The sequence below is a fragment of the Leuciscus leuciscus genome (assembly GCF_965113295.1).
Source record: "Leuciscus leuciscus genome assembly, chromosome: 18".
NCBI classification, from domain to species: Eukaryota; Metazoa; Chordata; class Actinopteri; order Cypriniformes; family Leuciscidae; genus Leuciscus; species Leuciscus leuciscus.
Window position 1 is genome coordinate 38569692 of NC_138742.1, and position 17616 is coordinate 38587307.

Sequence of the window (17616 nt, forward strand, 5' to 3'; positions counted from 1 at the left end):
AATATGCCTATTAGGCTTAGGGTTTTATATTTAACCCACTTACATTTTAAAATACGGCAATTGCTGCTGTTTTGCACAATGTCCCTTTGCGCCACCTGGCGGTCATTTCGGGAACGACTTTGAAATGCGGCTGGTTTATTTTTGCCGCGGTGATTTCGCCGCGGCAGCTGGCGCGGCGGTAATAGGCATTCTGGTTGTCCACCATCTGTATGCACACTGTTACGGAAACTAATGGACTTTGAATGGCTTGCCATTTAAACAAAAGTATTCCAATGGAATTGATACAAGAGACTCTGACCTGATTTCCAAGTTCATGATTGATGTTCAATACATTCTTGCCTTTTTTTATGGATTTGGCAAATTAAAGGTAGGCACAGTTCAAACCATTCAGTCACACTTTAGGGATGTCTGCCCTGTATAGTTGATACTTAAAGGATTAGTTCACCTCAAAATGAAAATTTCCTGATAATTTACTCATCCCAATGCCATCCAAGATGTTCATGTCTTTCTTTCTTCAGTGGAAAATAAATAAATTTTTTTGAGGAAACCATTTCAGGATTTGTATCCACACAATGGATTTCAATCGCAACCAACATGTTGAAGTCCAAATCAATGCAGTTTCAAAGGGCTTTGAAGTGCTTCAAACGGCTCTGCACGATCCCAGCGGAGGAATGGGGTCTTATCTAGCGAAACGATCGGTCATAAAAAAATAAAAAAGTATATACTTTTTAACCACAATTGTTTGTCTTGTGCTGGTCTGCTACGCGCCAGGCATTACGTCATCACGTTGGAAAGGTCACGGGTCACGTCATCGGTCTAAGTTATTTGTCTGTGTATTCCGGTTCAGAAAGGTAGGGAAGGGCGAAAAATTTATAAATTTTCTCCTCCAACTTCAAAATCGTCCGACATCTTTGTTTCATTTTTTTCGTGACCTTTCCAACGTGATGAAGTAATACGTAGCGAATCTCGGAGATGGTACAAGATGGGCATTTGTGGTTAAAAAGTATATATGTGTGTGTGTGTGTGTGTGTATATATATATATATATATAAATTATTTTTTTTAATGACCGACCGTTTCGCTATACAAGACCCTATTCCTCCGCTGGGATCGTGCAGAGCCGTTTGAAGCACTTTAAAGCCCTTTGAAACTGCATTGATTTGGACTTCAACATGTTGGTTGCGATTGAAATCCATTGTGTGGATACAAATCCTGAAATGTTTTCCTCAAAAAACTTTATTTATTTTCCACTGAAGAAAGAAAGACATGAACATCTTGGATGGCATTGGGGTGAGTAAATTATCAGGAAATTTTCATTTTGAGGTGAACTAATCCTTTAAGTGCTGCTGTTCTCAGTGGTTCTTTCCAAGGCTAAAGCCTTTCATTTAATCTCCATTTTTGTTTCTCCCAATATATTTTGGAATCTGGTGCTTATGTTAAATAGCCATTATTGCACAATAAATTTGTTATATTAATGAAAACCTGTTATTGTGAGTTTTATTTGACAAAAAGGCTGAAACAGCAAACGTATACACACAGCAGTGAAAAATCTCAAATGTAGTTAGTGAATTGATTTCCACAGCAAATGCTCTAATTTACTGTAAAATGTATAGCAGTACATGTAAGTTCATTGTTGCTCTTGTAATTTCACTTGCATTCATAAACATTATTTCGACTGTAATTTTAACATTATTTCGACTGTAAGACTGTAAAAACAATTTTACAGCATATGTAAGGCAGTGTGCTGTGTTTTTTACGGTACAATTGTAGTTAATGATTTACAGTGCTCTTGTAAATTTTACAGTCTTACTGGCAACCAAAGTTGCCAGTAAGTTACTGTAAATTTTACAGTACAATTGTAGTTAGTGATTTACAGGACTCGTGTAAATTTTACAGTCTTACTGGCAACCAAAGTTGCCAGTAAGTTGCTGTAAATTTTACAGTAAATTTTTTACAGTGTAGTTACTCTGTTAAATATATATGCGCCCCCAGGAAGTGATATTAGCTTCTTCCAGAGAATTACTAGTATCATGACAATGGAAACAAAAGGTTTTCTGATTTGTGGCGGAGATTTAAATATACATTTAAAACCAAAATTAGACTCCTCTAGTGGAAACAACTATGAGAAGAGGTCTCTACATAAGAAAGTTAATGCACTTTTTGAAGATGTTGGTCTAATTGATATATGGAGAGATTTCTTTCCTAACAAAAGAGACTATACTCATTACTCTGCCCCCCATTCTCTATATACCAGAATAGATTATTTTATAACATTTGGAAAAGATAAAGATAAGATACATTCTTGTGGAATCGGGACAATAGATATAAGTGACCATGCACCAATAGATTTATCCATTGATTTTGACCTACAACCCAAAAACAATACATGGAAATTAAACTCAAGTCTATTTAATGATCCTTGTTTTAAGGAACAAATTAAAAAAGAAATGAATCTCTATCTAGAATTTAATGACAATGGTGAGGTTTCACCCCCCATCCTATGGGATACTTTGAAGGCTGTCTTAAGAGGTAAAATCATAGCAATATCTTCATATAAGAAAAAAATGAGAAATAAAACAGATGAACTACAAAATAATTTAAAGGAACTAGAAAAAAGACACAAATTAAGTTTAGCGAACGATACACTAGAGGAAATAAAAAAAAATTAGGGACAAGATTAACAACTTAGCTACACAAGAAGTAAAGAAGAATCTAATGTTTCTAAAACAGATATATTATGAAGGGGGATCTAATGCAATGAGAATATTGGCATGGAAACTGAGGAAGAAAACTGCAGAAAATACAATTCATAGAATTAGGGACCCAAGAACAAAAGTGATAAAAAGTAAGCTAAAGGAAATTCAGGAATCTTTCGAGGTTTTCTATAAAACTTTATACTCAAAAGTTCCAGGGAGAAATGTAACTCAAATTGACACTTTCCTGAATTCATTAGCGCTACCCACTTTAAATGAAGAGCAAAATAGAAAGATGACCGCTGACATATCTGAAGATGAATTAAAGATTGCAATTAGTAGACTAAAATTAAGCAAGTCACCGGGATCAGATGGTTACACGGCAGAGTGGTATAAGGAGTTTAAAAATGAATTAATTCCGGTTATGCTCCCTACATTTAACTGGGTTCTGAAAAAAGCACAAACACCACCTAGCTGGAAGGAGGCGATAATATCAGCCATACCAAAAGAAGGCAAGGATAAATTAGAATGTGGATCCTTTAGACCAATATCAGTTCTTAATGTGGACTATAGATTATTCACCTCTATCATGGCCAAACGATTAGAAGAATTTTTACCTAAATTGATACATAATGATCAGACAGGTTTCATACGACAACGTCAGACACAAGATAATATACGAAGGACACTACACATCATGAATCATATATTAAAAAACAATATGGAAGCAATAGTGATAAGCATAGATGCTGAAAAAGCATTTGATTCAGTTAATTGGACTTTTCTCTACAGAGTTTTACACAGATTTGGATTACACGATACAATTATAAAAACTATACAGTCTCTATATGATAAACCCACAGCTAGGATTAAAATCAATGGATACTTATCAAATAGTTTTACCCTAGAAAGGGGTTCTAGGCAGGGTTGTGCATGGTCACCATTACTTTTCGCACTATATTTGGAACCATTAGCTCAATACATCAGACAGAATGAGGATATCAGGGGAATTAACATTAAAGGAACAGAACACAAACTCGCTTGTTATGCAGATGATATTCTGATATATTTAGGGCAGCCAACATATTCATTACCAATACTGATGCAGTCACTTGAAACATATGGCCAATTATCAGGATATAAGACCCAGATAGCACACGTACATCGCGGAGACGTCTTTGAAAGATCGTAGCGTCTGGTAAACATCGCATTCGAACGACCGTTTTTTAATATTAATGAGCCTTACCTCTATACGATGTCTAGACGATGAATCTTAAATATTTTAAATTGCATACTGCCACGCGAATCGAGCAGATCCGCAGACGCGGCCGGGTGTGGCTTCGTATTGTGCCACTCGCATCCACAACACAGAATATATTTTTAAATAATTATATAAAATACATACATTGATGGCTCATTGTTCGTAGTTGATCAGCATAAAATTTGACAAGCATTAAAAACATTGTTGCATTTTTCCCTTACCAGTACATGTGAAAACAAAACTGACAGTTTTAGGCTAAGAGATTTTGTGTTGGCTAATGCAGTTTCACAGATCCATTTTGTCTTACTACATATATTTACGAGGTACACTTAGCTTCTTTTTTTTTCAGTACAGAATAATAAAATATAAGCATTACACACAGGGATTTATTTAAATAATGAAAGCAATATTCAATATTAAATTGAAAGCAATGATTTAAGGGCAACTTTATCGTCTTACTGGATAAAAAAAGCCATGCAAAAAAAGCCAGCCAAGTTGTACATTTGAGGTTAACCTCCTTGCAAGTCAAATGAAAAGTCTACCTGCTGATTATAGGTGTGGTTCACATCATTTCTTGTATTTTGCAGAAAGCATAAATTAGACCCTTAGACTACCTGGCTGCTGCTGCTTAGAATGTAAAGTGTAGCATAACAAGCTTGATAATTTCATTAACAATTTAATTTATTCCATGATCCATGGCTTTGTGTCAGTTGGTTCTTTGACTATGCCATGCACGGAAATAGTTAAACACACACCAAGCCATTTTCATATTTTGTTCAAAATAATGATGCTTACAAACTCCCAATGAGCAAGGCAAAGCTGGCAATGGTAAAGAAAACCCTTGTAGATGTATGAGGAAGAAGCCTTAGGAGGAAACAATATACAAATGTTAATTTGATTCATATTACCTCACATATTTAATGCCATTTACTTTCCAAATGATTCAACTTTAAATATATTAAAAAAATTAAGGACACAATGTACACAATGTAATGTAGTAACTGCTGAGAGCATAAAGGTGAATATAGTCACAAATAAGGTCCAGTAGCGACTCTGGCTTCTGCTGATTGGAGGATCTTGGAGCAATATGACCCACTAAGTTCTTACTCCTGCTGGACGAGTTCTGTCAGAACACCTACACGAAAGATCCCTTCCCTAGGAAGTGTTGCAGCTACCATAATACCGGTCTCAAAGATTATAATGAGCTTTAATAGAACAATCTAAAACATTTGCAATGAACAGATCGTGCATGGCAGACACTGGTTATGGACTGCATATTTATTATTTTATTGCATATTTATTATTTAATGAAACATTGATGGCCATGTGGGTGTGGGAATGAAGGTGGACTAGAGGTAGATCTGCATCTGAGGATGAACTCTCTCCTAAGCTGTTTGGTAGAGAAAAGAAAATGAAAAAGATGTTAGAGCATTCTATAAGGAAAGTTACAGTGGGTTAAAATACTTATTTCTCACAAACAACAATGGGCAGTGAACACCATGTGAAATGAAGAAACATGAACACAATACTGTCAACAACCTCCTTAATAGATAATAGCTGTGGAATTTAAATCAGATTGAATCAGTTTGAACATGATTCTCACAGTATTTAATTTTAAAATTAAAGGTGCTCTAAGCAATGCCACGTTTTTTAGGCCAAAACATTTGTCACATACAGCAAACATCTCCTCACTATCCGCTAGCTGCCTGTCCCCTGAACACTGTAAAGAAACAGTCTCTGTAGACAGCCCAGGCTCCACAAACGGCAAGAAAAACAGACTGGGCTCACCCGCACCACGAAACCCAACAAACTGTTCCAGCCAATAACTGACAAGAAGGATTTGGGGGTGTGGTTTGGGGGGTTAGTGTGCGGAGGAGGAGGGAGGGTCTAGCTAGCCTCCGTTTTGTTTGACAAAACTTTCAACGTCAACAAGAAGTGAAGTCATCCAAAATCACTTTGAGCACCTTTAAAAAAAAAAAAAAAAAAACTTTGTTTTGCTCATTTACCAGTATTGCTGAGATCAAATGTTAACTGGTAGGAGTAACATCGTGTCCTAACCAGACACGATAAGATTCTAGCGACAAAAATTTGTCACAGTGGTAAAAATCACAGCTAATCAGAAGAGCGCACGCTCGGCAAGCTCCAAGCACTCTCAACGGAATGGATAAATACACAAATTCATGAATATTACACCATTTTTTTTTAACATTATTAAACATACATAGTTACTGAAACAATTGTCTGTTAACAAACAGTTTGAACATTCTTGTTCACTTTTAAGATCTGAGGTGAGTTGCTTTCAGTACGGATATAAAAGACAAACAAAATGATTTTCAAACTTGCACACTCTTTTAACATTAAATAAAGCACATATACTAGGGTTGTGCCGATAGACGATAGTATCGTGTATCGACCAAAGTCAGAGATATCGCTGCTGGCAGCCTTTGACGATATCAATACGATAATTGGCTCGTTTTCCCATTAATGTATTAAATCATTATTATTATTATTATTATTATTATTATTATGAAGCTAGTATTGTTATTAAATTAATTAGGAACTACAATTAATTTGCCTTGCCTAAATTCATAACGACATCACCACATAACCACACTTGCGACATTACTGACACGCGCGTATGAGGACTCCTCGAAGAAAATGTTTTTAAAACCGACTAAAAACTACATCCCACAACAAAATTTAATTGCAAGGTGATCCATTCAAAAACTGTCAAGAGTGCTCATTTTAACAGATGAAGACGGCATCGTTGTTCGTCAGTATTTTTTTTCCATAGCACATTAACAAAACATTTAATGACACTAATAACACTAAAAACAATACAATTACAAAATATGAATGATAATAATAATAATAATAACAATAATAATAATAATAATAATATCAATAAAATTATATAGGCCTAGGCTAGGCCTAATAAAAGTCTTTAGTTCACGAACGCAGCACAACTCTGCCATCTGTGAAAATCAAAAGCAACTTCAAACACTTGTTTAACAAGAAATATTCTTCTAATTTTTTCACTGTCAATAATGTAAGTCCACCAGAGAAATATTAAGCCAGTAAATTAAGATAGTTGCTATACCGTTATATCCACCGTCGTCTCTGAAGCCCCTTTCACACAGAGATTCCGGAAAATACACGGATAAAGTGACCCGCGATTTTTCATTTGATTTTGGTTCATTCACACTGCCAGTGATTTTCCGGAATCAGAGAGTGCGTTCACACACAACCCGTAAAAATCCCGTAAAGACACGTGACATCGATGTGACTTGTAATGTCTCAGCAGCGTCTTAAAGGGATACTCCACTTTAAAATGAAAATTCTGTCATCATATACTCACCCTCATGTTGTTTCAAACCTGTAAGAATTTCTTTCTTCTGCTGAACTCAAAGGAAGATATTTAGAAGAATGTCAGTAACCAGACAGTTTCTGGGTCCCATTGACTTCCATAGTATATTTTTTTCCTATTATGGAAGTCAATGGGACCCAGAAACTGTCTGGTTACTGACATTCTTCTAAATATCTTCCTTTGAGTTCAGCAGAAGAAAGAAATTCTTACAGGTTTGAAACAACATGAGGGTGAGTAGTAGCCTGGCAAGCCAGACGTACATCAAGATGTTTAGTCTGGCAACTCACCATAGACACGGTCAATCTGATGGGCGGGATAAACGGCTGTCTTTCAAATTCCCTCTGCACACAATAGGACAGCGCTTCAACCAACCAGAGCGTTTTCCCAACAGCGGAGCTAACGCTAGTTGATAGATTCAACTTTTAAATCTGGCCGACAAAACTACGAACACATCTTCCTTTTTTTAAGAATGACTTAAGTGCCGTTCTTTGCTCTTTTCTCAAAGAAAAACTTAACTCCAAGTCCTCCAGAGTCGTGGCCAAAGCCGATTCGAAAGACCGCTGTTCTCCATCCGCAGCAGCCGTCATTCTTTGTTTTCAAGTGGCAGGAACCGTCGCAACTCTGTCGTCATATGTTAAGCCCGCCCCCGCCTACTATATACACGACGTGATTGGCCTGACCCAATTTAGGTTTTTGCAGCAAAAAGGTCTATTGAGAGTTGCTAGACTGACCCTGGCTGCAAAATAATTTTGCTGCCGCTAGGGTGCGTCTAGATTTCTAGGCTAGGTGAGTAGTATATAATGACAGAATTTTAAGTGAACTATCCCTTTAAGTTTGCTTATGAGCTGCGATTTCTCTCTTCTGCACTTAACACTTCTGCATTTTTTTTCTCTGATTCGAATCATTCGATCATAAACTTGCGCATTACGTACCGTTTCACAGCTGGCGAACGATCCCGCGCTTCAGCGTCATCACTACGACACGGCATTATTACGGCTTTTGTTCACACAGCGCGCGTTCCGGGACTGAACACGGTAATGTTACTAGGTCTCCACCCCGGCATCGATGCCGGCATCAATCCCGGGTCGTGTTTGCGTTCACACAGAAGGCGTTCTGGCAATTTCCCGGCAATTTGCCGGGATCATCGCGCTGTGTGAAAGGGGCTTGAGAGAACGCGCCGGTAATGCAGTGAAAGCTCAGTCCGTTTCTGCTTTCACTTTCAGGGAATGAGCACGTTTACATGCACGTTATTAACTCGATTATGCTGAATAAACTGACAATGCATGTGGTCATGTAAACGCATTAACCCGTTTTCCTTTATCAGAGTTTATCATAAGTTTAAGTATAACCGATCGACTTTCAGATTTTTGCCTTTGATTTCTCCCGGCATTTAAAACACAACCTGCGTTATTTGGCTTATTGAAGTACGGTGCGCATATGTGAAGGTCATACAGACAGAGAGAGCACTGGTAGGAGGACATGTATCGCAGAGTCCGACTCTTTCTTGACCCAAGAAATTATTAAAACGTGTTCTCATCTCGTGCAGAAGTACAGTCAAAATGATGCATCTGTAACGGCATGAGAGGATAAGGATGTCCCACTGACATGTCGAAATACTCTGAGTCAGATACAAGAATGATTAGGATCTTTTTTTTTACCTCACTATACCAGGAAATAATCAAATAAGTAAGCCCCGCCCCCCTCACGATAATATCATGTATCGCCGATCTCACAGGCTGACGATATGACAATATGAAAATGGAGCATATCGCCCAACACTAACATATATAGTACTATACCTGAAATGATCACACTTTCTGTTGTTCCAGCGGTGACATTGCAGAAATAGTCTGGTTACACATTTACTCATCTGAAATAAGTAAATGAACATAGCCATTGTATTACATGTAACAATTGTGGTAATTACACGTATACCCCGTTTACAGTTACGGCTCATAAATACATGTAGAATATTAAACCTACATTTCATATAAATATTTTAGCAAAACTTATGTTTTAATTACAGCACTTCCATCAACACACAACCATCAAATATAAGTTATACACTGGAGAAACGCGCCTCAAGTCCACACGCATCTGTCAAATTATCTGACAGGGCAAACCACGATAAACTACATGCTTGGGTATTTGAAGCACTTTCTCTGCTACTGTCAGTTTTGTGGTCTATGCCTGACTCAAATAATCCTATCTTCTCCAGTCATAAAATATGCTGCTAGTTCAGATGTGACAGATGAAGTCACGCTTTGATTGGACTCTTGTCACGTCAATTATGATACAACATTTTTTTAGTTGTATGGATGTCGTCATCTTTGATACCTTACTCACCGTCGCTATAATTATAGGTTATGGTCACAAATAGAATACATGCTTGACTTTGCTTACTTGTTCATCCAGACAGCATTCAAAACACTATTGTAAAACAGAGCCTACATATGAGTCATAAGTTTTTTCTTACTTTTTTTTAAACATAATTATTGGGTTAAACTGGCTTCTGCTTTACAACTTGTTTATAAATGATGTTGAAAGTGTAGGAAGGTCCACACCCAAGGATTGACCTACAATTTATAAAACAGTTAGTTCCAATCCTTGATTCTGATTGGTCAATAGCTGTGTTTTATTCACGATGTGACCGCTTCACCCAACGGTTCTATGTATCACTAAACAACACCCCTAGCAACCACTCTTTGCAATTTAAACATGTTTTGATCTCATTGATATTGTTCATTGAAGCTAGAGTCAAGTATTGTGAGAGGTCGAGAAAGCGAGTGTACCTGCATTTACAGTAGATATAGCATTTTTCTTCAGGTCAGTCCTATATTCATAATAAAGAGTCCATTTGAATGTCCGCTGCGATATCTTGTAATTTTAACAGTAAAGGGGTTTTGGAGGAACAAATATTGTATTGCAGTCTTTGCGAGACCTTGTTTGTAGGCTACGTCACGTCTGCCAAATAGTTACAGACAACAACAAAAAATGAAACTCCCCAGCCTGCTTCTCCAATCCACTCGTACTTTTGGGGAAGACATAATCGGCTACCAAAGTAACTGAGCATAGAACATTTTCAATTAACCAAAAAAAAAAAAAAAAAAATACTACAAAGCGTTAGCCTGGCTAACGTCAGACCTCTTTCTCTTTGAGACGTGGTCTGGGAACCACATGTTCATTTTCTCGTATTTGAGGCGTGGTTTACGAATGCCCAGAGCCGTTTATTGGGCGCTACAAATGTCTATCAAATGTGCCTGTACGTAGCTCATAGCCAATCGTTTCAATTATACCAGATGGCGTATGTAGAGCGACAGATATTCGAAGAAGACGACGATGGGTCAGAGATTTATGTGTACACCAGAGTCCTGCACGGGTCCGATTTTGTAAATCCGCACCCGCCCGTACCCGCAGTGCTTAAATCCGCACCGACCCGTTTTCCGACAGAAGCACTAATTAAAATCTGCACCCGACCCGCTTAAAATAGAACCGACACCCGACATAAAATCAGTTTAGACTATCACATTATAGACACACTTACAAAAATGTTTATTGCCAGGTCATACAGAAGTTATTACACGACAATTAACACAAGGACAACTTCAGCCGAAGCTGTCAAAAGGCCGATACATGAAGAACATGGCTAACGTTACCACAAAACTGAGTTAGCCTTATAACATTTCACCAATTGAACAGATGCGGCTACTAGGGCTGAAACGATTAGTCGACATTGTCGACAAAATATCTTGTTGTCGAGTAGTCGTTTGATCTCACGTGACCTAATGTAAGGGCCTGCAATATCGCGATTTGACCGCTACGGAGCTGTAGCGCTAGAGTGCAATGCAGCCGTTACAAATGAGAGGAAAACACAGCGCGAATTATGACGGAGTGCAAACGAATCCGAACTAGCAAGGTGTACGTGTGAAAGTTTCACAAAACTGCAAACCAAGAATGCTGTCGTATGCAATACATGCTAGACGGTACTTGCTTTTCACGGGAGCACAACATGCATGTTAAAGCACTCAAAGAGGAAACAAGAGGAGCCGGTGAGAGGTGAATGTTCTCAAGCTGGAGCTAAATAACTAACTTAGCAGTAAATCTCTTTATTAGAGAATTCAATACTACTAATAATAGCAATAATATTAACAATAATAATATAATTACAGTAATGTGATGATTTATTTTTGCATAGAATTAGGAGTCAGGGCTGTTTTTATTATTGTAACACTATTAGGTATTACAGTCTTATCACTTGCCTGTATTTTGTTCCATATTCTTGAAGACTTACAAAAGGAGATGTTATGAAGAATATCATGTCAGTTACTTTTTCATACTGTAAATTAAAAGGTGAATGAGAATGTCTTTGTCAGCTCAATTGTCATGTCAATTTTTATTGTATTTTATTCTTATAATAATTGTTTGCAGATAAAGTTTGTCTGTAATGCAGCTGATTAATTTTTGTTTATTTTTTTCTATTGAAAAAGAACAGAATATTTAAACAATGCTTAGAGAGCATTTGTGTGTGATTTGAGTTGGACAGAAATCTGAAAACTTAACTTTTTTCAGTTCTTATTATCAGTTCAACACAGTTATAGAAATTCTACTTGATAAAAAAAAACTGCGCTGGTATCGGTACGGATCGGTATCAGCCGATACTCTGAATTTTTGGTATCGGATCGATTCTGAAAAAATGGTATCGGTGCATCCCTACTTCTGACAGACTGCCTTACGTATTAAATTTGAAAGCATAACTGACAAAAATGCATGACGTAGCAGAAGCGTTTTGAACTGCAAGAGGCGTTGTTAATAGAGAAAATCTGTAGATTAAATACATCAACGTTACTGCAGCAAAAAAATAAAATTAAAATAAAGTACCTGAAATTGGAGTTTGTGGGAGAAGAGACAAGATCTATAGTAAAATGATGGCCTCTCACGGTGGCTCCATACAAAGACCAGTCGCCGATGGAGGTGCCACAGCCAATCAGGACAGGAGTTCTGCAGTTCTGAGTCAGGTAAGCAGAATGAAATACACTGTAAATAAACTGTATTAAAACAAAAGGTAAAGTCACTAGTACATGACCTTCCATGGCTTAATGCTTCCATAAATTAAATTACATTATCATATTATATGTTTTTCAGGATTGGTTGTTGAATAAAATGTTATGCTAGTAACAATTAATAACTACTTGGGGTGGGGCGATACATCTCCCGATTCGATACTATCACGATATGTCCAGATACGATATGCATTGCGATTTTTGACACATTTCATCCTCTGTCTGAACTAGGGTTGGGCGGTATTACGGTAATATCGGATACCGCGGGATCTTAAAATAGCACTGGTATCAGTTTCAATACCGTCATTACCGGCACTTATATAGCCTATAATATATATATAATTTATTTATTGCCTAAAAAATGCTTATGTGTGGTTGCAGTTTGGCAATATTTCTGGTTCCAACCAAATGAGAAGGGAGAGGCGGTAAATACTGACGAGGCAATACCGCGAGAGATGTAAACACCTCTAACGTCGCATCTCCGAAACAACCGCCCACTCACTGCTGCCAGGATACATAAGCGCATTAAGTTTCGTATTTGTTAAAATATTATAATGTTATTTGTTGATTATGAAAAGTGAACAGCACAAATAAGATGGGATGCATCGGGTGTCAGACGATTTGACCACTTCAATAAATTTAGTTTTGTAAAAGGCCTCTTTAAAACGAATTTCGTTTTGTATAAATTGTATCTAAATTTTTATAAAATTTTCATCAACCAAACGCCTGGATTTAATATAATCATGACATGATGAGCATGCCGCTGTCACTTGCATTGAAATCTCATAAAAAAGGCTATGCCTCACAGACATGACAAATAAATAAAGCTTGAAATTTCTTTAAACGAAACAATTAAAAACGAAAGAAATAGGCAACTCACTGATTAGGCTAAGTAATCCATGATGTGCATTTCTCTCGTTCATACAGAGATGCGATCGTCAATTTCATTAAAAGAAACAATTCAAAACGAAAAGAAATATAGTCTGATTAATCAATGGTGTGCATTTCTCTCTAGGCGCGTTCATACGGAGATGGCGATCGTCAATTTCTTTAAACGAAACAATTCAAAACGAAAGAAATAGGCTACTCACTGATTAGGCTAAGTAGGCTAATCCACGATGTGCATTTCTCTCTAGGCGCGTTCATACGGAGATGCGATCGTCAATTTCAGTAAACAAAACCATTCAAAACGAAAAGAAATATAGTCTGATTAATCAATGGTGTGCATTTCTCTCTAGGCGCGTTCATACGGAGATGCGATCGTCAATTTCAGTAAACGAAACCATTCAAAACGAAAAGAAATATAGTCTGATTAATCAATGGTGTGCATTTCTCTCTAGGCGCGTTCATACGGAGATGGCGATCGTCAATTTCTTTAAACGAAACAATTCAAAACGAAAGAAATAGGCAACTCACTGATTAGGCTAAGTAATCCACGATGTGCATTTCTCTCTAGGCGCGTTCATACGGAGATGGCGATCGTCAGTTTCTTTAAACGAAACAATTCAAAACGAAAGAAATAGGCTACTCACTGATTAGGCTAAGTAATCCACGATGTGCATTTCTCTCTAGGCGCGTTCATACGGAGATGGCGATCGTCAGTTTCTTTAAACGAAACAATTCAAAACGAAAGAAATAGGCTACTCACTGATTAGGCTAAGTAATCCACGATGTGCATTTCTCTCTAGGCGCGTTCATACGGAGATGGCGATCGTCAGTTTCTTTAAACGAAACAATTCAAAACGAAAGAAATAGGCTACTCACTGATTAGGCTAAGTAATCCACGATGTGCATTTCTCTCTAGGCGCGTACATACGGAGATGGCGATCGTCAGTTTCTTTAAACGAAACAATTCAAAACGAAAGAAATAGGCTACTCACTGATTAGGCTAAGTAATCCACGATGTGCATTTCTCTCTAGGCGCGTTCATACGGAGATGGCGATCGTCAGTTTCTTTAAACGAAACAATTCAAAACGAAAGAAATAGGCTACTCACTGATTAGGCTAAGTAATCCACGATGTGCATTTCTCTCTAGGCGCGTTCATACGGAGATGCGATCGTCAATTTCAGTAAACGAAACCATTCAAAACGAAAAGAAATAGACTAGCCTACCTCTCTGTAATCCATGATGTGCATGTCTCTCTAGCGTTCAGATGCCGATAGTCAATTTCTTTAAACGAAACAATTCAAAACGAAAAGAAAAAGGCCACTCTCTGATTGTGTAATGATGTGCATTTCTCTCTATAGAGAATGGGAAACTGCGTCATGACGCAGTGCATTCTGGGTAGCGGCGGCCATCTTTTAGGACACGGCTGTTATAACTCCTAGAGGCAGCTGGTGGCGGTAATTCTTTGTTTTCCAAACGAGGTTGTATAGAGAAGAAGAAAAAAGGTAAACAAACACACATGGACCGTGCGAAGATCAAGCTCAAGGTTATCTACCGAGAGAAGCTGAACAAGGAAGCAAAGGAGCGCTACTTGGAGAAAATAAAGGCAATTAACGGGCTCGATCCGTACGAACACAAAGAGTGGTCGACTGATCTGAACAAGCTACCGCAAACAACATTTCCTGACGTGTTTTCTTACCTTGTTTGTGGTGTGAGCGCATACACATTTGAGCAGTTCCGAAATTATAAATCTCTTGAGGCCCATCACCAGTTTACTAATGGTTGGGTTCAGGACCTGGAGATTTACAAACTCGACGACCAGAAAATCGTCGTTCGCACAAAGGTAGGTAATCACCACGCACCAGACACACCTTTCTGTCACCATACTAAACGTAACAACAACACTGCAAAGGTAAACTCTGCGTCGTATATATATTTTTTTTTTTACGTAGGAAACATTTTGGTTAAGTTGTTTACTTTTATTAAATGTAATTTACAGGCGAAACGCTGTTGTTGTTGTTGTTTTTGCACTGTTCTAGACTAGTTTCTGTACTAAATCAGAATCAAGTTTATTATATAAACACAAATAAAGAACTAGTAAAGAGATCAAAAATACATGTCTACAAAAAATACACTGGAGATTTGACTATGAACTTACAACTATTTTCACTGGTGTGTAAATGTGAAGTGAAGGCAATTTGAATATATATATATATATACATATAATTCATTTTATGCTTATCAGTGTTATTTATGTCTTAGGTTTTGCACTCTCAACGCCTCAATGAACCTCCACTCAAGCCATGGGTGATCCTCAATACCAGTGGGCAAGTGGAGTGTGCACACTGCACATGCATGGCTGGCATAGCGGAGTCTTGCACACATGTCGGGGCCCTCCTGTTTAAGATTGAAGTAGCAGTGCGGATACGGGGTACCAAGACAGTCACTGATGTTCCAGCCTACTGGATGATTCCGAGTAGTGTGGACAAGGTCCAAGCAGAGGTGGGCTACAAGATTGACTTCTCCTCTGGCGCAGCTAAGAAGAGGGCGCTTGACAAGTGCATCAGTGGAGAGAGCACAATGTCAGGGATACGGACTCGTATTGGCTGCACAACTCCGTGTGGACACACAACGACACTTTCAAACTTGTCCCCTCTACTTGAAATTTTACATACTCATAGTAAGGCTGTTTGCCTTTCTGGAATGGAGGGCTACTACCAAAATTATGCAGACCCTGTTAAGCCATGTGTAGTCCCAAAGTCCCTACAGCACCTTTGTGACCCGGGGAAGGATGGATGTGAACTGTCTGTCCTGCAGCAGCATTGTGAGGGCCTCACACACATGGTAGCAGTAACAGAGGCACAGGTGGTTGCGGTGGAAGCTCAGACAAGACAGCAGCATCGATCCCCTGCCTGGTACACATCAAGAGCAGGAAGAATAACAGCTTCCAACATCCATGCCGTTTTGTCCACCAGTGTTGCCAGACCAGCTTTGTCAACTGTGAGGAGGGTGTGCTGCCCCAAAAAAACAGCATCCACAGCTGCCATCAGATGGGGGATAGACCACGAAGAAGAAGCAAGGCAGACCTATGTCACACTGACAGCTTCCCAGCATGATAACCTGAAAGTGGAGCAATGTGGGTTTATCATAAATCCATCATTTCCGGAGGTTGGGGCATCACCTGATGGGCTCATTCACTGCACATGTTGTGGGAAAGGATGTCTGGAAATCAAATGCACATATAAGCACCAAAACAACTCCATCCTGCAGGCCTGTACAGATGACAGCGACTTTTGTCTTCAGCTAACTGATGGGAAGTTAAACTTGAAGAAGAAACACAAGTACTACAGCCAGGCACAAACTCAGATTTTCGTCACCGGGTCAGGGTTTTGTGACTTTGTTGTGTGGACGCAGCGAGACTGTGCTGTGGTTCGGATCTTACCAGATGTGGAGTTCTGGACAACACTTCTGACAAAGGCACGGGAGTTTTTCCTCAAGGTTTCTCTACCTGAGCTTGTGGCTTGCCACTACACCCGAGCAGCCTCCACAACTCCGCATCCTTTAACCGTGTTACAGCAAGCTCACGCAAAAAGGCCAAGAACACAGACACTGCAGAATACAAACCAACTCTGGTGCGTTTGCAGAGGCCCTGAAGACCAGGACGACATGGTGGCTTGCGACAATGAAAACTGTGCAATAAAGTGGTTCCACCTCAGCTGTGTCGGACTCAGTCAGGCCCCTTCAGCTAGTGAGCCGTGGCTCTGTGCCTCATGCACACAGAACTGAAATAGTGGAGCACAAGCAGGTTTTGGTATTTATATCTCCGGTATTGAATACTGAACAAACACTTCTTTGTTCAATAGATTGTGAATAGTTTGTACATAGTGCCTTTTTTTATTATGACATGTTGTCAGTTCTTGAAGTTATATACTGTTACATTTGCACTACATTGTTACTGTGCAGGTCCTATTATAATTACTTATTTACTTACCATATTTACTTACCTGTTATTTATTTTACCTGTTATATTTGCACTTCATTGTTACTGTGCAGGTCCTGTTGTAAGTGCCTGTTATTTATTATACCTGTTATATTTGCACTTCATTGTTACTGTGCAGGTCCTGTTATTTACTTACCATATTTACTTCAGCATTGCACTAAGTTCAAGTTGTTATTTATTTTACCTGTTATATTTGCACTACATTGTTACTGTGCAGGTCCTGTTATAAGTGCCTGTTATTTATTATACCTGTTATATTTGCACTTCATTGTTACTGTGCAGGTCCTGTTATAAGTGCCTGTTATTTATTATACCTGTTATATTTGCACTTCATTGTTACTGTGCAGGT

General features: G+C 38.4%; 1 protein-coding gene, 1 long non-coding RNA gene and 1 pseudogene across 9 annotated transcripts in view; 1 reads left to right on the forward strand and 2 right to left on the reverse strand.

Moving 5' to 3' along the window:
* The window catches only part of LOC309481292 (putative nuclease HARBI1), a 64646-nt pseudogene that overhangs the window by 10254 nt on the left and 36776 nt on the right, over window positions 1–17616 (reverse strand). The window lies entirely within an intron of this gene.
* LOC309480392 overlaps window positions 5217–17616 on the reverse strand; it is a 36802-nt gene continuing 24402 nt past the window's right edge. For all 7 annotated transcript variants that reach the window (XR_014199613.1, XR_014199614.1, XR_014199615.1 and 4 more), the window contains 3 exons: window positions 12199–12326; window positions 9120–9190; window positions 5217–5343 (listed from right to left, as the gene is read on the reverse strand). This is a non-coding gene — a long non-coding RNA (uncharacterized lncRNA). The remainder of the gene's footprint in view (window positions 5344–9119; window positions 9191–12198; window positions 12327–17616) is intronic.
* LOC309480378 (uncharacterized protein) lies at window positions 14628–17396 on the forward strand. The gene is made up of 2 exons (XM_082144811.1): window positions 14628–15110; window positions 15530–17396. Exons 1-2 carry the CDS (start codon window positions 14787–14789, stop codon window positions 17051–17053), a joined length of 1848 nt encoding a protein of 615 aa, XP_082000937.1. The 5' UTR covers window positions 14628–14786; the 3' UTR covers window positions 17054–17396.